A 19,938-nucleotide genomic window follows, 5' to 3' on the forward strand; every position below is an offset into this window, starting at 1 on the left:
TTTAGGAAAATTAGTGAAATTAGTTTGTAATGTATTTGCGTTATTTGGAAAAATATTGAGTGGTTTGTGAAATATTTCAGAAATTGCGAACTTAGGAAAATTAGTGAAATTACTTTGGAATATATTTGCGTTACTTTTGAGAGGTTGGTGAAATATTTCAGAAATTGCGAATTTAGGAAAATTAGTGAAATTAGTTTGTGATGTATTTGCGTTAGGTTTGAAAAATATTGAGAGGTCTGTGAGATGTTTAAGAGATTGCGAAGTTAGTATTATTAGTAAAATTACTTTGGGATATATTTGTGTTACTTTTGAAAAATATTGAGAAGTTTGTGAGATATTTCAGAAATTGCGAATTTAGGAAAATTAATGAAATTAATTTGTGATGTATTTGCGTTACTTGGAAAAATATTGAGAGGCTTGTGTAAATTAATAAAATTATTTTGCGAAATATCGAAGCCTGGTAAAATTATTAATACTGCCAATTGTGTAAAATATTTAAAAGGCAGTTAACCAAGTAAAATTATTAAAATTACTAACGTGGTACTCGGGTCGTTTTAATCGATTGTATTACTATTAAAAATTCCTTAATTTTTTTTTAGATTAATACTGAAAAGTCCTATTTGCTAGATTTTCCTTACAGAACTCAGGAAAGCTTCCTCTGTTTGTTCTTTCTCATTCAAAGTAGATAAGGTTGTAGGACGAATGTAGGAAATGTTAGGGAAATTGAATTACGAGAGTGCTACTGCGTAATGGCTGTTCAAACCTTTTGTTATTACTCTTTTCCTTGTCATACAAGATTGAAGAGTTCGAAACGACACTTGCTCTGAATTTCTGTTTTCGTTCGTTGATTTATACTAGTAAATACTGGTATGAATAATTTATTTTTACACGTAGCATACATTGAGCGAAGACTGAATCGAATTACTGAAAGTAATTTTAATAGATGCTTCTTCTACGTCTTTCGTAAAATAATACCAACTCTATAAATAGCCTTCGAAATATTTCCAATTCTCCGACACTTTACTAGACTTTATTTATTTATAAATCTAACAAGAAGAACGTTATACAAATTTAATATCTAGACACACCGTCTTAATATTTCGTAATTTAATATCGAAATTAAAATTAAAATTAAACCTAACCTATATACCCTTGCTATATACTATACGAGCTAACAGCTGACTCCCAGCTATTTGTTTCTTCAAAACACAGCACGACGTAAGCAAACGTACTTTGCTCGTTGTATGTGCTAATGTATTCGTTCCTCGTCGATATATAAAAAGAAAAAAGAAAAACGGGGAATGAAATAATTATATAGAAGCAAATTATGTAGAAACATCGTTGCCTGCGTGCGTGTTTTGTCAAAGGGAACACGAGTCTCGCGAGAAGTAATATCCGGCTTCCGGTTCAGACATTCGAACACCTCAATTCGTTAACTCTCACCTTCATTGTTTTTGACGAAAGCAAATTTCCTCGATTACAAGTGAATTTTCATCCGTTAATAAATCACTGTCATTGTCTGGTCGCGTCATTGTCGGCCGTTTAAAATTCCCTCGTAAGCCGTCCGCGCACGCGCGTACGCGCGCTTATACAAATCGCTCTCCCACCGTGGCCGCGTCGGCTTTTGTGCCATAATTATTATATATTCGCACAAATAATATGTATTTGTAACAATGTAATCGTTGCATTAACGTCACATGCTAAATCGTGACAACGATTAACCTCGTATCGTTCGCGCAGCAAGCTTTAAGTGTCTTTATTTAACGCTCTGCCGTTCTCAGTGCACAGGATGTCCCGAAATGCGTACATCACGTGCAAATTTACCACCTCCACTTCGGATAACTGTAGTTCGCAATTTTCATCACACAAACCGTAAGCATAAACTGTCGGAATTATTGCCCATAACGTTAGATGTTCTCGAATTCGGTTGGTTAAGTTAGGTTAGGTTAAGTTAGGAAATTAATTTCCTGTATTAATTTTTATTCGATTTCACGAAACTTTTAATATTGAACCTAATGTTAGAAGTCAAATAACCCATTAATGAGAAAGCAGTAGAATCTTGGAAAAATTGAAATAATTCGAAACACTGAAAGATTAATTACACGTAAATTAAAAGAAAACGAGTGGTCAAGACGACAAGGTACAGTGAGGAATTTTAAATGACAGTTTTGAAAGTAGTTATTAAGGTTATGTTAGGTTTAGTGTTAAATCATAGATTTCCAATTTTTCTTCAGTTTTTATACAAGACGATAAGGTACAGTGAGGAATTTTAAATGACAGTTTTGAAAGTGGTTATTAAGGTTATGTTAGGTTTAGTGTTAAATCATAGATTTCCAATTTTTCTTCAGTTTTTATAATTCGCAATCGACTATGGAAACGTTATTTTCTTCAACTATGATTCCTCTTTATATTTTCTAATTTTATTTCATCGTATAATTCTGTTTCAGCTATTTTCTTCCGTTCGTGTTCCATTTTAGATCGATCCTTTGCGTGCGATGATTCTGTAAGTATCTGAGAGAGATTCCTCGTTACATCCTTAATTTCTGTAATCTTGATTGGAAGAAAAATTGCGGAAACGAGTGACCAAGACGATAAGGTACAATGAGGAATTTTAAATGACAGTTTTGAAAGTGGTTATTAAGGTTATGTTAGGTTTAGTGTTAAATCATAGATTTCCAATTTTTCTTTAATTTTTATAAGTCAGAATCGACTATGGAAACGTTATTTTCTTCAACTATGATTCCTCTTTATATTTTATAATTTTATTTCATCGTATAATTCTGTTTCAGCCATTTCTTCCGTTCGTGTTCCCTTTTAGATCGATCCTTTGCGTGTGATGATCCTGTAAGTATCTGAGAGAGATTCCTCGTTACATCCTTAATTTCTGTAATCTTGATAATTCTTTTCGTATTTTTCCCCACTTTTCCATCCTCTAACCGTTCGTCTTTTTCTTTCAGATCACCTTGTTGCATGTCGCGTCCCGATAAGCATCTAAAGAAGATTCTTTTCTGCATTATTAATTTTTATAATCGCGGTAATTCTTTTCGTAATTTTTTCTCCGCTTTTTCATCCTGTAATTTCATTATTCTCGTCCTTATTTCTCTTTCAGGTATCGAGGATCGTAACAGGGTTGTTGCATGTCACGCTCCTGTAGGTATCTGAAAAAGATTCCTTCTTACATCCTTAATTTTTATAATCTGGGTAATTCCACTAATATTTTCCTTTTTTATCTTTCCATTCGCTAACCATTATTTTTTCCTTTTAGATACCTTGTTGCACATCGCACACCGATAACTATCTATAAAAGATTCGCTATTACATTATCAATTTCCATAATCTTGGTAATTCTTCTCGCATCTTTCCTTTATTTGTTCATGCTCTCAGCTCGCTGAATGTTACGCTCCTGTAAGTATCTAAATAAAATCTAAATAAAATTTTAGCATTCTCAATTTTTGTAATTTCGATAGTTCTATTTGATTATGTTTTATTGTTCTTTTTCCATACTTCAATCGTTTTCTTTTTCTTTTAGATCACCTGGAGCTTTCATATACATCCAAACTAGATTTCTGTCTGTATCCCTTAATTTCGCAATCTTGATAATTATTTTTATTAAAAAATCTGTTCGTTTTTCTGCCCTTTAACCATTGCATTTTTTCCGTTTTAGATCACCCAATCGCGTGGCACACTTCTATATTTCATGCGAAACGAGTGCAGACACGGGCCGATACCGTTTTCGACATGCCGAGATAATGAAGGTAAGGTGAAATTGAATATTAAGCGTTTAATGCCAAACATTATCGATTACGCTAATAGGCGAATAATTTTACACCTTGGGATTACCATGCATCGGAGTTATTATCCCGTGACACGGCACGGCAAACGCGAAATTCTGCTAGGAGCTAAAGTTCGAGCTGCCAGACTGAAATTTTGCACGGTTAGTTAGCCAGCTCCTACGGACTATCGATAAATGTTGTAAGTTTGAAATAAATTAACCTTTCACGTACGAGCGGACTTCGCCGAGTTCCGTCTCTGCTCGTTACCTTTAAGTACAATATATTTCTGGGTAATACGAATCTTACGGACTTGAAATTTCCTCTTCGAAACATCCATTTCTCTTGTATCGTAGATCTCCCTTTCGATTTTGGCGAATCGAATTTCTTTTTTGAAAAGCTGGGTTAGCGAAAGAAAATTGTTTCCACTGGTTTGTCTGATTCTTTGTTCACTCCCAGTTTATTATTTCTGTCGAATTCTTAATCTCAGGGAACCCAAATTCTCATTAAAAAGCTAATCTGGCGAAAGAAAATTGTTTCCATTGCTTTATCTATTTTTCTATGCATTCCCAGTTTATTATTTCTGTCGAATTCTTAATCTCAGGGAACCCAAATTCTCATTAAAAAGCTAATCTGGCGAAAGAAAATTGTTTCCATTGCTTTATCTATTTTTCTATGCATTCCGGATTTATTATTTTCCACGAATTTCCTATTCGACGCCTTTTTCTTAATTTCAAGGAAGCAAAATTCCCATTAAAAAGCTAACCTAGCGAAAGAAAATTGTTTCCATTGCTTTATCTATTTTTCTATGAACTCGAAATTTATTATTTTTCTGAAATTTCCTATTCGACGCCTTTTTCTTAATTTCAAGGAAGCAAAATTCCCATTAAAAAGCTAACCTAGCGAAAGAAAATTGTTTCCATTGCTTTATCTATTTTTCTATGCACTCCGAATTTATTATTTTCTTCGAATTTCCTATTCGACGCTTTTTTCTTAATTTCAAGGAAGCAAAATTCCCATTAAAAAGCTAACCTAGTAAAAGATCATTATTTCCATTGGTTTGTCTATTTCTTTGTGCACTCCCAATTTATTATTGTACTCGAATTCTTAATCTTAGGGAACTCAAATTCTCATTAAAAAGCTAATCTGGAGGAAGATAATTATTTCCATTGGTTTCTCTATTCTTCCATGCATCCCAAATATACTATTTTTCTCGTATTCTGTATCAAAGGACGAAAATTCTCGTTTAATAGATAATTTTCTAAAAGAAAATTATTTCCATTGTTTTATCTGTTTCTTCGTGCACTCCAAATTTATTACTCTTCTTAGATTCCCCACAGGACGTTTTCTTTTAATTTCGAGCAGTCAAAATTCTATATTAATAGCTAATTTAGCGACAGAAAATTATTTCGATTGCTTCGTCTGTCATTTTTGCACTCCAAATGTGCTATTTCTCTCGTATTCTAGGTATAGCATCTTGTTTTCGTTTCAAGGGATTAAAAATCTGATTAAAAAGCCTAGCTGGCGAAAGGAAATTATTTCAGGTTGTTTTATCCGTTTCATTATGCACTTCGTGTTTACTTTGTTGTGGGTAGATAATCGTAGGAGATATGGCACAATTAACTGTTACGAAATTTAGATGCAGAAATAAGTTGTTAAATTGGTCATCAAATTATACAATGTGAAGACGATAAACAGAGAACACGCAATTTATTTCAGCTTCGGTATATTATTTAAATAAATCTGCAGGTATCTCGCTACTTACAAGAACACTAATAAAAGTAGTCAGTGTGATAACAAAGAATGAAAATCACGGAAATAGAGCGGAGATCACGTGAAATCATCTACTACGAGATGTGAATAGGTATACTAATTGCAACAATATCAAAATTCCCCTAATCCATCAGTACCATCAGGACTAAATACATTTTTCCTCAGGAATATTATTAATTACTATTAATTACAATACAACATGTATAAGTAGTAGGAAAAATGACTTCATATCACGCGAAAATAGATGAATAATTCGAATAAAAAATTCCTTTAATTTCAAGATCACGTAGCTACGTCTTTCACGATGACAGGATCAAATTCTAATCGAAATAAAATTCTTCAAAATTCAGCAAGAAGTAAACACGTAATGAAATCACCTAATTCCCGTATAACTTTTCTTTAAAGGAACCGAAAAGATCCGGAAGAAGAGCAAATAGGAGCGAGGAATAAAATATTTCCAAGAAAAACCCAAGGACCTGATAGAATCAAGAGCCAAAGAGGCTGAACGTTTCTATAATTAAAATACAAGAGGAACGAAATAATCGAGGAGCTACGGAATCGCGATTCACGGAAACGTCGCTCAAGGAACGCGGCGCGCCGCTGAAAGGAGGCGATTCCCTCGAAATTACCGTAATTGATTTCTATCCGTAATTAATACGTAGCCGTGGCTGGTCGTCAAGTCATTGATCTGAGTCATCGCGAGCGCAGAAATCACGGGGACATCCTGACGCATGAGGGATAGTCCATGGCGTGTCATCGTGCCGGCTCCCGTTTATTATTTCGCGTTCGTGCCGATCGATCGAAAGCCGTTCGAAATTCGGGGGAAGTCCGGGTATTGTTCGTCGCGACGCAGCAAGGAGCTTCATGAATCCCGACGCGACGCCTCTACCGAGAAAAACCGACACGCATCGCGTAGCTTATCGTTCACGGAATTATTGACGTTTCGTCGATATAATTGATGTTTGCGAATCGGCCTCGTTGCTTCGACCACGGGTTGTCGACCTTCGAGGATCGATGCAAACGTCGCCGTTTTTCCACCTGCGCGCTACTCTTCGAGTCGCCAGCCGATCTCTCCCATTTTTACTCTCCGATAGTTCCGGCAAAATCGCCCGTTAAACGCAGAGAAACGTGCAATTTAACCGTGCCATTGCAGAATTTCCTTTAGAGGAGGGGTGGTAAATAAGAGTAAAATCGAGGATTCAGTGGAAATTTAGTGAAAATAGGAAGTGTATTTAATATTCTCTATGAGAAAATTTCCTGAAATTAAATTTTTGTAGTAGAGGCTAGATTGGGAAGAAATTTCGTAGCACTGTGAAATCTTCTCCTATATAATTAAAATATTTCCTGGCCTCGAGATAAATTGTATAGAAATTTGGTAGCACCGTGAAATCTTCTTCTATATAATTAAAATATTTCCTGGCCTCGAGATAAATTTTATAGAAATTTGGTAGCACTATGAAATCTTCTTCTATTCTATGTAATGAATATAAATATTTTCTAGACTCGAAATAAATTTTGTGGGAATACGAGATCCTATTCTATACGATAGATTGGAGTACCTATACGTAAAGTAGAGACAGGATTTTATTTACAGTAATTAGGTAAGAAGTGGAAATATTATTTTATACAAAGAATTCGAGTCCTCTCTAGGTTAAAGGCAAGATTTTAATAGGCAGTGTTTAGTAGGAACACGAAATCTTAAACCATACGATGAATTGGTGTATTTTTAGGAGTCGGGAGAGGATCCTGTAGGAGCTAAGTAGGAATATGAAATACGATTCTGTACGACGAATTTGAATATTGTCCGGAGAGAAGCGAGATTCGACAGAAGTTTAGTGGAAATGTGAAATATCGTTCTAGGCTAGATGCGAGAACTTTGGTAGAAGTTTAGTGGGAATATGAAATATTATTCCGATATTCCCCGAATATCTCCTAGCTGCATATTTCTTATTTGACATTTAATTTTCGTACGGGATAGTAAAATCGTCAGTAACTAAAACTGGTACGGAATACACGGTAATTAAATAGGAAATTATCGAAATTGGTCGAGACGTTTAATTCTCTAACTCAGCCATCAGCTAGATATTCCGTACTTCCGTATATTGCTTTGAAAATATTACGTAACTTTCTTTTATTCGACCTGTAATTGCAAAGTAGTCAACACACGCCGCATCGACACCTTGATCCTCCTCTGGATCCTTTATCTCGTATCAAACCAAACACGACATTGCGCAACAGGCTCTAAGACTATCGTGACACGACACTCGTCGATGAAAATAAATAAATAAACAAATAAAACGATAAATATCCGAATTCTAAATCGAATCAATGTCAGACACTTCGATATGGAATGAAAATACCCTGCGAAATGCATAACAGAAGGGACGTCGCTGAAATGACCAAAGCACCCAAGTCTCACAGTCATCAGAAGAGGAAAACGATACTGTTTCACCTGAGAATCGCTACAAGTATCGCAATACACCCCGTGGCTGCAAACGCAAATGTATAAATAGCAGAACAAAGAACGTTCCAACTGGTCGAGCCAATTTGCTTCTCATCGATCGTGCAAGAATCGCGCAAGAATCGAGATTTCGAGCAGAGGCCGTGGGTGCTCGGCGAGACGCGTGGAGTGTGGAAGAGCGACACGATGAAAATATACATCACTCCTTGACACTTTGTATCTAGGCTACGAGAGTTACTCGCCGGGACATGTGACTGAATATCGTGACATGGTTCGCGATCCATGCGACGGCCGCGCGAGCAACGGATGGAACCGACCGGAACAATTTTAATGAAGATGATTTTCGTCGCCAGGAAACGCCGTAGTTGAAAACTCCATCTCCGAACCGTTTTATTTTCCTCTCCCGTTCTACCCACTCGATTTCTTCCATCGAAACGAGCACGTTTGTCCAACAGGAGAGTCAACGGGAACTCACGAAGTCTAGAAACTGTCAATCTTAAAATGGACTTGAAAAGTTTCGATGTCAAATGGGATCAGGGACTGGAAATTACGGAGACTCCATTTTAAATTGAAAAATACCGTGCAATATCGAGAAAGAGCTAACATCACACGAGATACCTTGACAGTGTCTAGGTAATATGTCTATGATAACTGAAAAATGACATTTGTTTGGCAATTTTATTGCTCAGAACGATTGAAAACTAGTAGTATCATGCCAGTGCCGTGTTACTCTGGATTAAAAAGTAACACGCGATTTCGTGGAAGAACTAAGACCGTAGCAGACACCATGCCGCGAGGAAGAGGAAGTTAATCGTGGTCAGGATCTAGAAATTTTGTAATTATGGAATAACGTTTGTTTGATAGTTTTAATACTGCATGAGATTAGCAAAGTATACACTGCGTTGGTACTTTGTCTAAAAAGTAACACGCAAGTCGCGCAAGAGCTAGTGCCTCAACGAACTTAATAGAAGAAAGAACCTACTGTCATTGGTGTCAATGGTGTCAACGCAAAAGAAACATCGAGATGAGCAAATAATTTCTATGAGATCACAACGAACCACTGTCAAAGGAAGAATTACAATCACCAAAGTCGAGACTTCTTGATACGTTTCGTGCCTGTAAGCCTTCTAGCTCTGAAGCTTGCAGGCCTAAATGTCTCGCAGTCTCTCAAGCACTTCGGATACCTTCATCAACGCGAAGTGACACCGTAACATCGGCATCGATAACCACCACACTCGCGTTAAAACATCGTTCCCGAAAGGGCAGGCCACTCGGAATCTTCGACTCTGACAATCTCTCTGTTCGAATCCTCAAAAGCTCCTAACCTCCGCAGAGTGATCCTGTCACTAGAAACATGGATGAGGAATCGCAGGAAAACGGAACCGATGCGACAACGATAAAATACCAAGGGGTTCAACTACCAGTCTCCATAAACAACCCATGGTATCCCGGAACGGAATAGAAAATTCCTGGAACATGGTCAACCTAATAATCTGGAACTGTTTAAAGAAGAGTCTTTTCTGCCGTTTGGTTACGCCAATTCCACGTAATAACAGTGAAATATTGAATCCGAGCGTAAACTGCAATTTAATCGACTCTCGGCACGAATGTCTGCGGGACACGAGCGAGATCTCGCTGGCTCTGGCTTCGAGGCTCTACGTAAACGAGAAAATTCTCGAAGAAGGGAAATGCCGTGGGGTCCCGAGGGGTTCGTCCCGGCCGACGCATCGACCCTGCTCCTCTCGTCGATCCTTTCTTTCTCTCTCTCTCTCTGGCTCGCTCTTTCCCCTTGCTTTCTCGCTGCTTTCCTCTCTGTCCTTCGCGGGAGAGGATCAACGATAGTGATTGGCGATTACGTTAACCAAACACCGCGGTATACGCCCCTGCAATTTGCCTGAGGATCATCTTCCCCTAATCGCCGCGCTAATAACAGGATTACCGAGGCCTGACCGCGGAATCGTATACTTATCCCTAATTCGCTGTATCGTTATTAATATATATAATACAATTGAGAACGTCCCGTGGCTGCGATAAGATGACTACACGGTCGGGGCACGTGCGAAAACGCCGAAACGCCGCCATTTTTTCCCCAGACCCCCTAACCTCGTGCAAGCTGTTGCAATTTCGGATCAATCAAGGGGCGAAAAATTACGCTCCTCCTGTCGATTGATTGATTTTTCCCGTTCTATGGCTACGGAATATCCTTTTGTCTTTATCTTCCTTTATTCCCCTTTTCGATTCGTCTGCTAGGTATATACCTCTTTGGGGGTCCACTCGCGTATACACGTATCACGCGTTGCTATCAGTTTCCGTTATCTTAATTCGTGGATTTAATTCTGAACGAGGTAAACAAATTTTGTCTTCCGTAAATTACGACTCTCTCGACTAGCTAGGGAATTGGCTACGAATTATAGCGATTTTCGCCCCCTAGCGAGCTTTTCTTTCAATCCTAATAGGTACTTGAATGGTTCCGATTTAATACCCGCGAAGAACAATGTACCTCGAAAGAATGCAGCTAGAATCTCTGGGGGTAATCCACCAGTATCGATCAACTCGAACGTTATCAAAATCTTTGGACTTAATTGCAATCAGCCCACCACATACACATACACGCGCGCTCGCGATTAAGACAACTGATTCATCGAAACTCCTAACTCCCTCGCTACGAGTATACTACGTTCGTATTCGTAATTCATCTCGGCTATTTTACGAGCAAAGTTAGAGGATATTTAGATTGGAATACTCACGTGTAATGGGAATAAGAAGGGCTAGCCTGGTCGATGTGCGCAGCCGTTGACAAGCCTTGCACGATGGCGGCCGAGGGATCCCTAGCTGGCGAAGAATTTTGGGCTGCCGGTACAGCGTGATGGTAACGCTGGCACATTTCGGCCAAATTCCACCCATGGGCATCCATATATTAACACTGCTTCGATTTTCTTTGGCGTACCATCCATTTCACACGCGTTGTGACACTGTCCTCTTCTTGGTCCTCTTCTTTGTTACCGTAAGAACCATTCACTTCCTCGTCTCGTTAGTTACGAACGAATCGTGGCAACGTGAACCGCAACGAAACGCACTCGCGTGATTATCCTACTACGTTCTCCATCCACGAAACATCGAACGTCGCACTCGAACATTCCCAGAAGATCTCGACGACGGACCGAGCGGGGAGACTGCCTGCCCCTGCGGTCCTCCTCTCTTGGTCCTGTCCCGGTACACGGGGATGGCTGGTAACAAAACGTAACGTACTGTTAGCGTCACGAATTCCGTCGCGACCGGTTAAGTCCCGGTGGAAAAAGTGGCAAGGTTGATAGAAGCCGGCGAGGTAACGATAGAATCGTGATACGTCGAGTTTCCGACGTTCATTATGTAATATTCGAAACTGATCACGGTTTAAAGAGCGGGTTAATGAAAGTGTCTGGTTAATTTCAGCGGCGATGAGTTGGTAATAAGGTTCGACTAATGGACGGGTTCAAAACGCGATACGAGGTAATCATCGGTATCGGTGGCTTCGATATCGATCGGCTTCCATTCGCGAAACAACGATCGGAGCGTTAATCACTACCGTGCGGCAAATCAGCTGAACAGCTATAATCGCTATCGATATTATGGTCCATCAAATCAGAGGTATCGTCGAGTTGCACCTAATCCAATATAGGAAAGAGAATAACAAGGCCTCGAGGGACCCATCGATCGATCCAATTTCTTCCTCACGATATTTAACGCGATCACGTTCTTCCGTGCCTCCATTTCGCGGTACACGTTCACGTACTTACACACCTACACACGCGTCGTTACGTATATATATTTCTTATTTCCGACTCTTTCAAATCCACATACGCGTCATTTTTAATCCTTAATTTCCCGTGTGCACCTTGTTGTAAAAATATTCGTGTAAACACGCGGTTTTTAATATTTAGTAGCTACGTTATACTCAACCTCAAACAAATAGCGAAGGGAAACGGAATAGTGGTATTCCTGAACGTGAAGTTATTGGTTTGATTTGGATTGTAGCGATGGGTCAAACTGGGTGGAGTAGAAAGGAAGAATTGGTAGTTGATCAAATTGGTAGCACTGTAACACTTAAAAGTATACAATCCATTGTTCGATACTTTTACAACCACTGATCTGAACTTGTGCTTATTCTCAAATGTGTAAGAATTTCGTTAGGAGCATATGAATTTCTCGAAAGTCTTCCAATCAATTGTTTTACTATTTCATAAAATTGATGTAATCTCGAGAGAAGCGATTTCGAAATGCTCTAGAGAAAGCCATTCTTTTGTTAGATGAAATGAAAACAATTCATCGAATGAAATTACAGAATGCAGAAGTTAGAGAAATCAATTATAACAAACGAAAATACTCGTCGTCATTGTTGCTCGTTGATCGTTGAATTAATACTAACCTTAATGGCGTGCGAGGTTCTTAAACGCGACTAATACTCCGTCTCAAAATGGCCACCGATCTTAGCAACGCGAGATAGCGATAGTCGCGTGTTTACGTCGAATTTGTTCCTCGTTTAAACGGACAATGGAAAAGAACTGGATCAGGCTGTAGAGGAAAAAGTAAGGGGACAGAATGGAGGTAACGAAATATTTGTTTACCGGCAAGAAACGGACTTCTTTCGCCGTCAGCGAGATCGATTCGATTAAGCGATCCTGGCTCGCCTGTCTTCCTACATTCCTGCCCCGTGATCGATCACCAATGACAAACGCGATCGGCTCACGTGAGATACGCGCTTTCCCGCTATATTCGAATAATTATTTATTTCCTTATTGTCCGTGGCTGACGAACGACCCAATTATCGTAGAAACAGACCGCCAATAATTTTCGGCGCTCCGCTTATAAGGCACCACGCGTAACCGTGCGCCGATTTAAACTTATAATTTCCTCCAGAAATTAATCCTCGACTACTGGGTTGGGCTGGCGAGCGCCGTTTCCTTCGTGGCTTAAGCGATTGGGTGTTAATCACGCCGGGGACTGCGATATACGTGTGTATATATATATGTACACGTATAAATATATATATAAACACACGCGCAATGACAAGTGTGTGTGTGTATATATATATCGTAAAGCAGCCAATCGCCAATAAATTACCAACGAGTTATCTGAACGAGTGGACAGTAAAACGTTGCGTTTCTCTTTCTTTAAGATGCAATTAACCGTCCCAGGCTTGCATACGTTTTAGCACCTAAAAACTATGAAACCAGATACCCGCGTTGCTCGATTACGAACGAGAAACCCGCGTGCTTATCCCGATACATCGGCAATTTTAGAAAACGATGTCGACGACGCCCGTCCGTTTGCCCGTCTCTCTATCATCCATCGTTAAACGACGTTTCGACGTTCTTACCGATACACCGGCGGATTAACCACGTGTCGAATATTTCCAGGTATTCCGCCGATGGCGGATCGTTAAACGACCCGCGAACGTTAGGGCCCGTGTATGACTGATAAATCTCGCGTGGACGTTGACGAATTCGATGAAGCTGGAGTAACGTCGATCTCGCGCGTCGATCGTCACGTCGTAAATCACCGCGGTTCTAGGTTAACACTTTGACTGCCACGCAATTTTTACGTTGTACGCTTAGGAGATCACTATAAAATTTCCATTACTCTTAGGATATAATGTCGAATTATCAAATAATATGGGAAAAAGAATAATGCAAATTGTTAGTGTCTTCTGTTCGAAGCTCCCTATTTATTTGTTCAACGTTGTTCAAATTTTCATAAGATGGTTGGGATAAAAGAAGCATAAATTTAGAAAATTAGTATCGTTGAATATTGGTGACCACCGTGGCACCATTGAGGAGGCAAGGGACAATCATTGTGACCACCATGGCAGTGAATGTGTTAACCACGGTGCGTTAATCGAAAAATTGACTGCCACGCAATTTTTATGTAGTACGCTCAGGAGATCACTATAAAATTTCCATTACTCTTAGGATATAATGTCGAATTATCAAATAATATGTGAAAAAGAATAATGCAAATTGTTAGTGTCTTCTGTTCGAAGCTCCCTATTTATTTAAGTCGTTCAAATTGTCAAAAGATGGTTAGGATAAGAGAAATATAAATTTAAAAAATTAGTAATTAGTCGGACACTGGTGACCACCGTGGTACCATTGAGGCGAGCGCCGGTCATCGTGACCACCGTGGCAGCGAAGGTGTTAATCGAAAAATTGATATTTAAATGGCGCGTGGCGGAGGAACGGTGGCGTTTTCGTTCCCCTGTTCTCCGTGGCTCGTCGCGTAATTCGAGAGTCATCGGATGGTATTCGCTCGACGATGGCAAGTAGCGAGGCTTGAACTTAGACCTTTCCGTGCGCCATTAAACGGGCTCGACACACGTGCGAGTACGTTGGATTTTCCTCGAAAAGCCAGTTTTTCGTGCCGGCTCGCGGACGCACCGGTGTACCCGGCTCGGCCGATGGCCAATTATCACCGATCGAATTTCCAAAAACGTCGAAACGGCGTGCACGAGCACACGGGGTGAACGTGGCTCCTCGAGGCAACGTTAGAAAGTCGCCGGTTCGCTACGTTGATTTACAATTTCCAGATTTTACAGGCCGTATATCGAACAATCTCGCGCGGTAATTGTACGCTCATTACGCGGCTCTTGCATATTATTTACTTTCTTCGCGAGTCACCGCGGCGATCGGCCAACGAGAGATGCATATCGGCATGAAAATCGCGCAGAAACGTGGAAGGGAAAGAACGAGGGAAACGGAGGAGGACGAGAGGATCGGGAAGAGAGGGAGAGAAAGAGAGAGAGAGAAAGAGAGAGAGGGGGAGAGAAAAAAAAGGCAGGCACGCGAGGAAAAAGGGACAAGCCGCTCTCGCGGCGAAGAAACCGATAATTTAAGCGGATTTTTCAGCGTGACATCGTTACGCGACTCCGCGGCATTCCGTGTGCTTTCGTGCCTCCATCCTTGTAATGACATACACCGTGCGATGCAACGAATATCGCGTATCGATCTGGCATTATGATTATTATTGCGTTATGCCTTGCCACGATTGAGACCTTCGTTCGTTTGCAACGCGTGTGCATACGTGTGTCCTCTGTGCACGTAGCGCCCGTGCGCACTTTAGATTCTCAGTTTATGCTCGTCTCGTCTAGACCGAGCAAACGTCCTGCTAGACTCCACGGCTAAAATCGAGATATCGAGACAGGAAGCTCGCTCCGCTCCTTTCAAAATTCAAATTTCCTACTTGCCGATCGATGAAGGCTGCCGCGAGTTTGCCTCGAGAGATACGCAAGATTTCGAATTAATCCATCCACGGATGGATTCTAATATCGAAGCTTGAAATATATCCATCGATTTTTCGAGATAACCGATAGCATATGAATTATTCAACGGATGACCATATTATGAATAATTTGGGCGAACCTGGAAGCGTTGCTTGGAAAAAACAGAGCGAGAATGCGAATATTATCTCTAGGCGGATTCAAGGAGCAAATTTAATTTATGATTTATGAGGTTATGTCAAATACTACCAATTTCCAGAAGAATTTACAAAGGAAACCCGCTCTGTACCATTGTTGCGCTAGTTCTTCGTAACCATGACAGCCTAACCACTGTCAATCCCAATTACGAGCAAATTTAATTTATAATCTATAATGTACATCTTCGTGGAATTATTCGTTATGTCAAACACTACCAATTTCCAGAAGAATTTTCAAAAGAACCTCGCTCTATACCACGGTTACACCAAGATCTTCGTAATCGTGACAGTCCAAACACTGTCACTGGAATTATTCGTTACGCCAGATTCTACCAATTTCCAGAAGAATTTCCAAAGGAACCTCGCTCTGTACCACGGTTATAAGAGTTCTTCGTAACCATGACAGCCTAACCACTGTCAATCCTAATTACTCTGCGATCCAGGTGAATTTTCAAACTCGTTTTACCAAATCTAACGATTACACCGCGATCCTCACCACACCCCAACCTGTCGTACACTATACCACTATCGTTCGATCCAAACTCCACTTACTTCGAAACTCCAGAGTCGCAGTTTAAAAATCGTCGGAAAGACCGGCGCGAAATGTGGCGAATTCTGCCAACTCGTAGCAACGATCCTCGTTATCGGGCTATTGACTGTGCACCTCTGGATCGCGCGACGGACACGCTCAATGCTGCTAGTTAGACACGTTTACCTCCGCCGCTGGTAGACCATCGAATCCGACCTGGCCTCTCGAATCGCCGTATTATCGGCTAGACTGTTACGACGTCGGACAACGACGAGGTCGTTCGATTTCATACGACGGGGGCACGTCCCGATGGCGCAAGCCTCGGTTTATTATGCACCGGGAAAAAATTCGAAGGAACGCGGCCACCTTCTACCACCATCGTGCCAACGAACGTGGGAGATCGGCAGATGTACCTTTGCGGAAATGTCCATTGTCAGTTTATCAATTCTTGGTTAATGATGCGAATCTCGTGCATCGAGGAGATCCTAGGTCGTTATCGTTCGAGGTTGTGTCGAGCGTGAAATTGCCCCGGTAATGGGGATATTTAGCGCTTTTGCATGTGACGAGGAAGACATACGCGGAACATGCGTGATCCTTTGTTACGGTTTGCAAATAGCTGCGTGCAAAACTGCAGGAACATCGATCCGAGCGTTGTGGCTTGCAAGCAGAGTGCGAGTCTTTTGGGTCATTGATTTAGTTGACACTTTGCAGGTCTGTAGATTTAATTATCCAATTCGAGATAACTCGACAGGTTTCGGGATATTTATGATTAATCCTTTCAAAGAAATAACAATTCGAAGACCATAAAGTCGAGGATATTTTTAAAACAGTATAGGTAGTACAGTCGTATACGAATTAAGGCGTAGAATTATTTTGTCGTTGCGTTATTTCGAATGTAAGGTATTAATTAACATGGATCTTCGGAATTTGGTTAAATGGCGACTGAGGCTCGTCTCTCGAGTGCAAAGGGTTGAAGCTTTATTATCCTTAACTAGACATTTCTTCCGAATAATTATCGATACTTGTCAAGTGGGATTGTGGCCTAACGGCAACATCCACAAACCAGCATTGGTCTTGACGGCACTTGATAAATATTCGAAATAAATTTGTAATTAAGGCAATAATAATACTTTACTCATAAATATCTCGAAAACTATCGAGTAGTTGCCCTTATAATATATTTTCTTGAACTGGATGACTAAATCCACAAACCAGCAAAGTTCCAACTACATCTATCACTCAAAGGACTCGCACTCTCCTTGTTAATCTCCATGAGAATGAATTTTCAACTGAGAGTCAGTCTATTTAAGTCTTCTAGTTCATGGACAAATTCTTAACATCCTTAATCTTGGATTTAGAGAATCGAAGTTGATGAGAGGAATCGAATAATTTAGCTAGGATCAGAGCCTGATCAGAGCCGTCGAGTAGTGGGCACAGTTAGAGGCAACGTATTTAAATTCGTCGGAAAGGAAGAAAATATTGGGAACCGGTGTTAGATAGCTCAGATTCGATGACTAGACTCCGATGCCACGAGGAGATTGTTCGATTCGGCATTGAGCTGAAAATGAAGCAGTAATAACAAACTCCAGGAGTGAGCACACTCCTTTCAGCCTTGGTAGATCACGATAGTACTTGTGAAGATCGTAGAACGCTACGTGTGATGTTTCATAACGCGTAAACGTAATTTCAGGGATAGGTTACCTAGAAGTCGTTAAGTCGAAGAGCGAAAAAGGGTGCAGCGAAAGCTGGACTTTGTTAGCGAATGAATTCGTCCCTCTAGCGGATCGAGTGATCGTAACGTTCCTAACGAAATTTATTCCGCAAAAAGTACCTAGACCGACCGTCTCCCTCTCGTTGGACCGTGGATACGCGAAAAAATTGGCGAACGCTGTTTCGCGGTTCGCGCGGATAACGAGCCAGGCGAGCAAAGTTAGTTGCAGTCGTTGGATTTACTTGCCTGGATTCAATTATCGAAGCACGAGTACGCCCGTAACTCGGAACAAAGATCGAGCAAGAGACAAACCCTGTACGCGCCTGTTGCGTTATTACCATCCACGTTAATTTTCCCCTGGAATCGAGCCAGCGCGTTATAAAACACCCATATACCGCCTAACTCTAATAAGCGACACCCACGCGAGGGCAAGATCGGATTCGCGCAACTAGACCACGGTATACTCGCATCGTAGATGGAGACCATGGACATGCGAGGCGACAGTCGAAATCTTGGCGACACCTAACCTATATCGAGCCTAGTCTCGCTTACGCAACGAGGATCCTGTACCGTGGACGTACGCGGATGGAAAAAGGAAGAAAGGAAAGAAAAGAAGAAAGGAAAGGAGCGGTAGGAGGTGACCTAAACACGAGCAAAGAGACCTTGCCGAACGGCTGGTTGGCGTTTCGATTTTCGACACACGAAGCCCCGATCGAAATCGGCCGGGTATCGGCTGGCCGATCGATCGGCGCACGAACTCGGTTATCGACTCTCGGATCGCCGTTAACGAAGGTTTCACGGTGGATTTTCGAAAAATCGACTCGCAGCGCGCGCGCTGCCTCGTTCCCTCTGCCTCCCTCTCTAGCCCTGTCTCCGTCCCTCTCGTACACCCACGCGCGGCGCAACGACGAAACCGGCCGCCGGCTAAGAGAGAGTGTATTTCTCGCTTATTATCCTTTCCTTCGATTTCCTACCGTAAGGAAAAAGAATACTCGCCTCGGATGCTGGCCTATGTATCGACGGTATCGTCCCGCTGCCCTCGCCGTGTGTGACTCACACGCGCGGCCGCGTTAACGTGCACAACTCGCCTCCGAGATTTACAGCTCATTACCGATTTCATAGCCCGCAGTCACGACCAACCCGCGGCCGCGGCCGCTAAAAATCGAAATTTAGACGGACACCGTTCGTTCCTCCGGCCATCGATACGACGCGGCATCGCGTGACCCCGCCGTGTGTCTCTTCCCTCCAGCGTCCAATCGGATTTCCGTCGCTCGGCCGAAACGCGCGGCAAACTTGCATCGGTTCTTCCGGATCGCGTTACCTTAGAGCCTCCTCGGTCCTCCCTCGAGACACGATCCCCTCGATCTAGGTCGGATTCTTGCGATTTCTCACAGGTGCCTGGACCAATCCCACACTGACTCGGGCCGAGCAGAGAAGATCACCAACCGGCATCCACGATCTCTTTCACGATTCCACGACTCGATCGGCCGCCGCTTACACGATCGACAGCCACGCGTGTCACGCGCTGCTACGTACCAACGCGCATACGCGTGTACGGCCGTGTGCGAAACACCAGGCGAATCTTCTAATCGCGGGGCACCAGGTTAGTCACTGAGACCGGATGGCCAGTCTCGTTGGATAGCACGCTATGGCAGCGCAGGATCGTGCGAGACCGAGGCTCGTCACACGTCGATCACGATCACGAAGACGACCAGGACCAAGACGACGAAGACGACGACGACGAGGATGAAGAGGTGATCGCGACGTAGCATAACACTGACTGGGCACCGATGCGTGCACCAACGACGGCACGAACGGCGACACGAACACCGGGTTCGCGTTAACCGCTCCACGCTCGTGGAAATGTCAAACGACGACGACGTTGGCTCGGTTCACCGTCGCGCCGGCAGCGGCGGCCGTCGCTCGCGTGGGAGTGTGACATAATACAACAGCGTCGGTGATTTCCAGCGCGTTGTGCGTCGATTTAGCCGGTTGTCACGAGATTCACGCCACCACTCCCGCCTCCAGTCCCTCCATGGGGAAGAACCCGCTCCCGACGAACCTCCACGGAATTTCTTCGATTATCGTCCTTTATATCTATAGAGCGTTCCTCGACGTAATCGCAGCGATACTCAACGATCTACGCCGTTCCGACTTCCCGTCGATCGATCGACGGTGAACGCGATCCAGGTGGAAACGCGCGGTCCTCCTGTCTATCGTTTCACCGTGGATAGCTGGTCGGGCG

General features: G+C 42.1%; 1 protein-coding gene across 1 annotated transcript in view; it reads right to left on the bottom strand.

The window, feature by feature from the left end:
- The window catches only part of LOC108553351 (putative transcription factor SOX-15), a 73,661-nt gene extending 53,723 nt beyond the window's left edge, over positions 1-19,938 (bottom strand). The window contains exons 1-2 of the mRNA XM_017908222.1: positions 19,015-19,938; positions 10,752-11,231 (exon numbers count right to left, since the gene is read on the bottom strand). Of these exons, the coding sequence (XP_017763711.1) occupies positions 10,752-10,918 (167 nt within the window). The 5' untranslated portion in view covers positions 10,919-11,231; positions 19,015-19,938. The remainder of the gene's footprint in view (positions 1-10,751; positions 11,232-19,014) is intronic.

Source organism: Eufriesea mexicana, unplaced genomic scaffold (genome assembly GCF_001483705.2).
Source record: "Eufriesea mexicana isolate 0111107269 unplaced genomic scaffold, ASM148370v2 scaffold10264, whole genome shotgun sequence".
In the NCBI taxonomy this organism is placed as follows: Eukaryota; Metazoa; Arthropoda; class Insecta; order Hymenoptera; family Apidae; genus Eufriesea; species Eufriesea mexicana.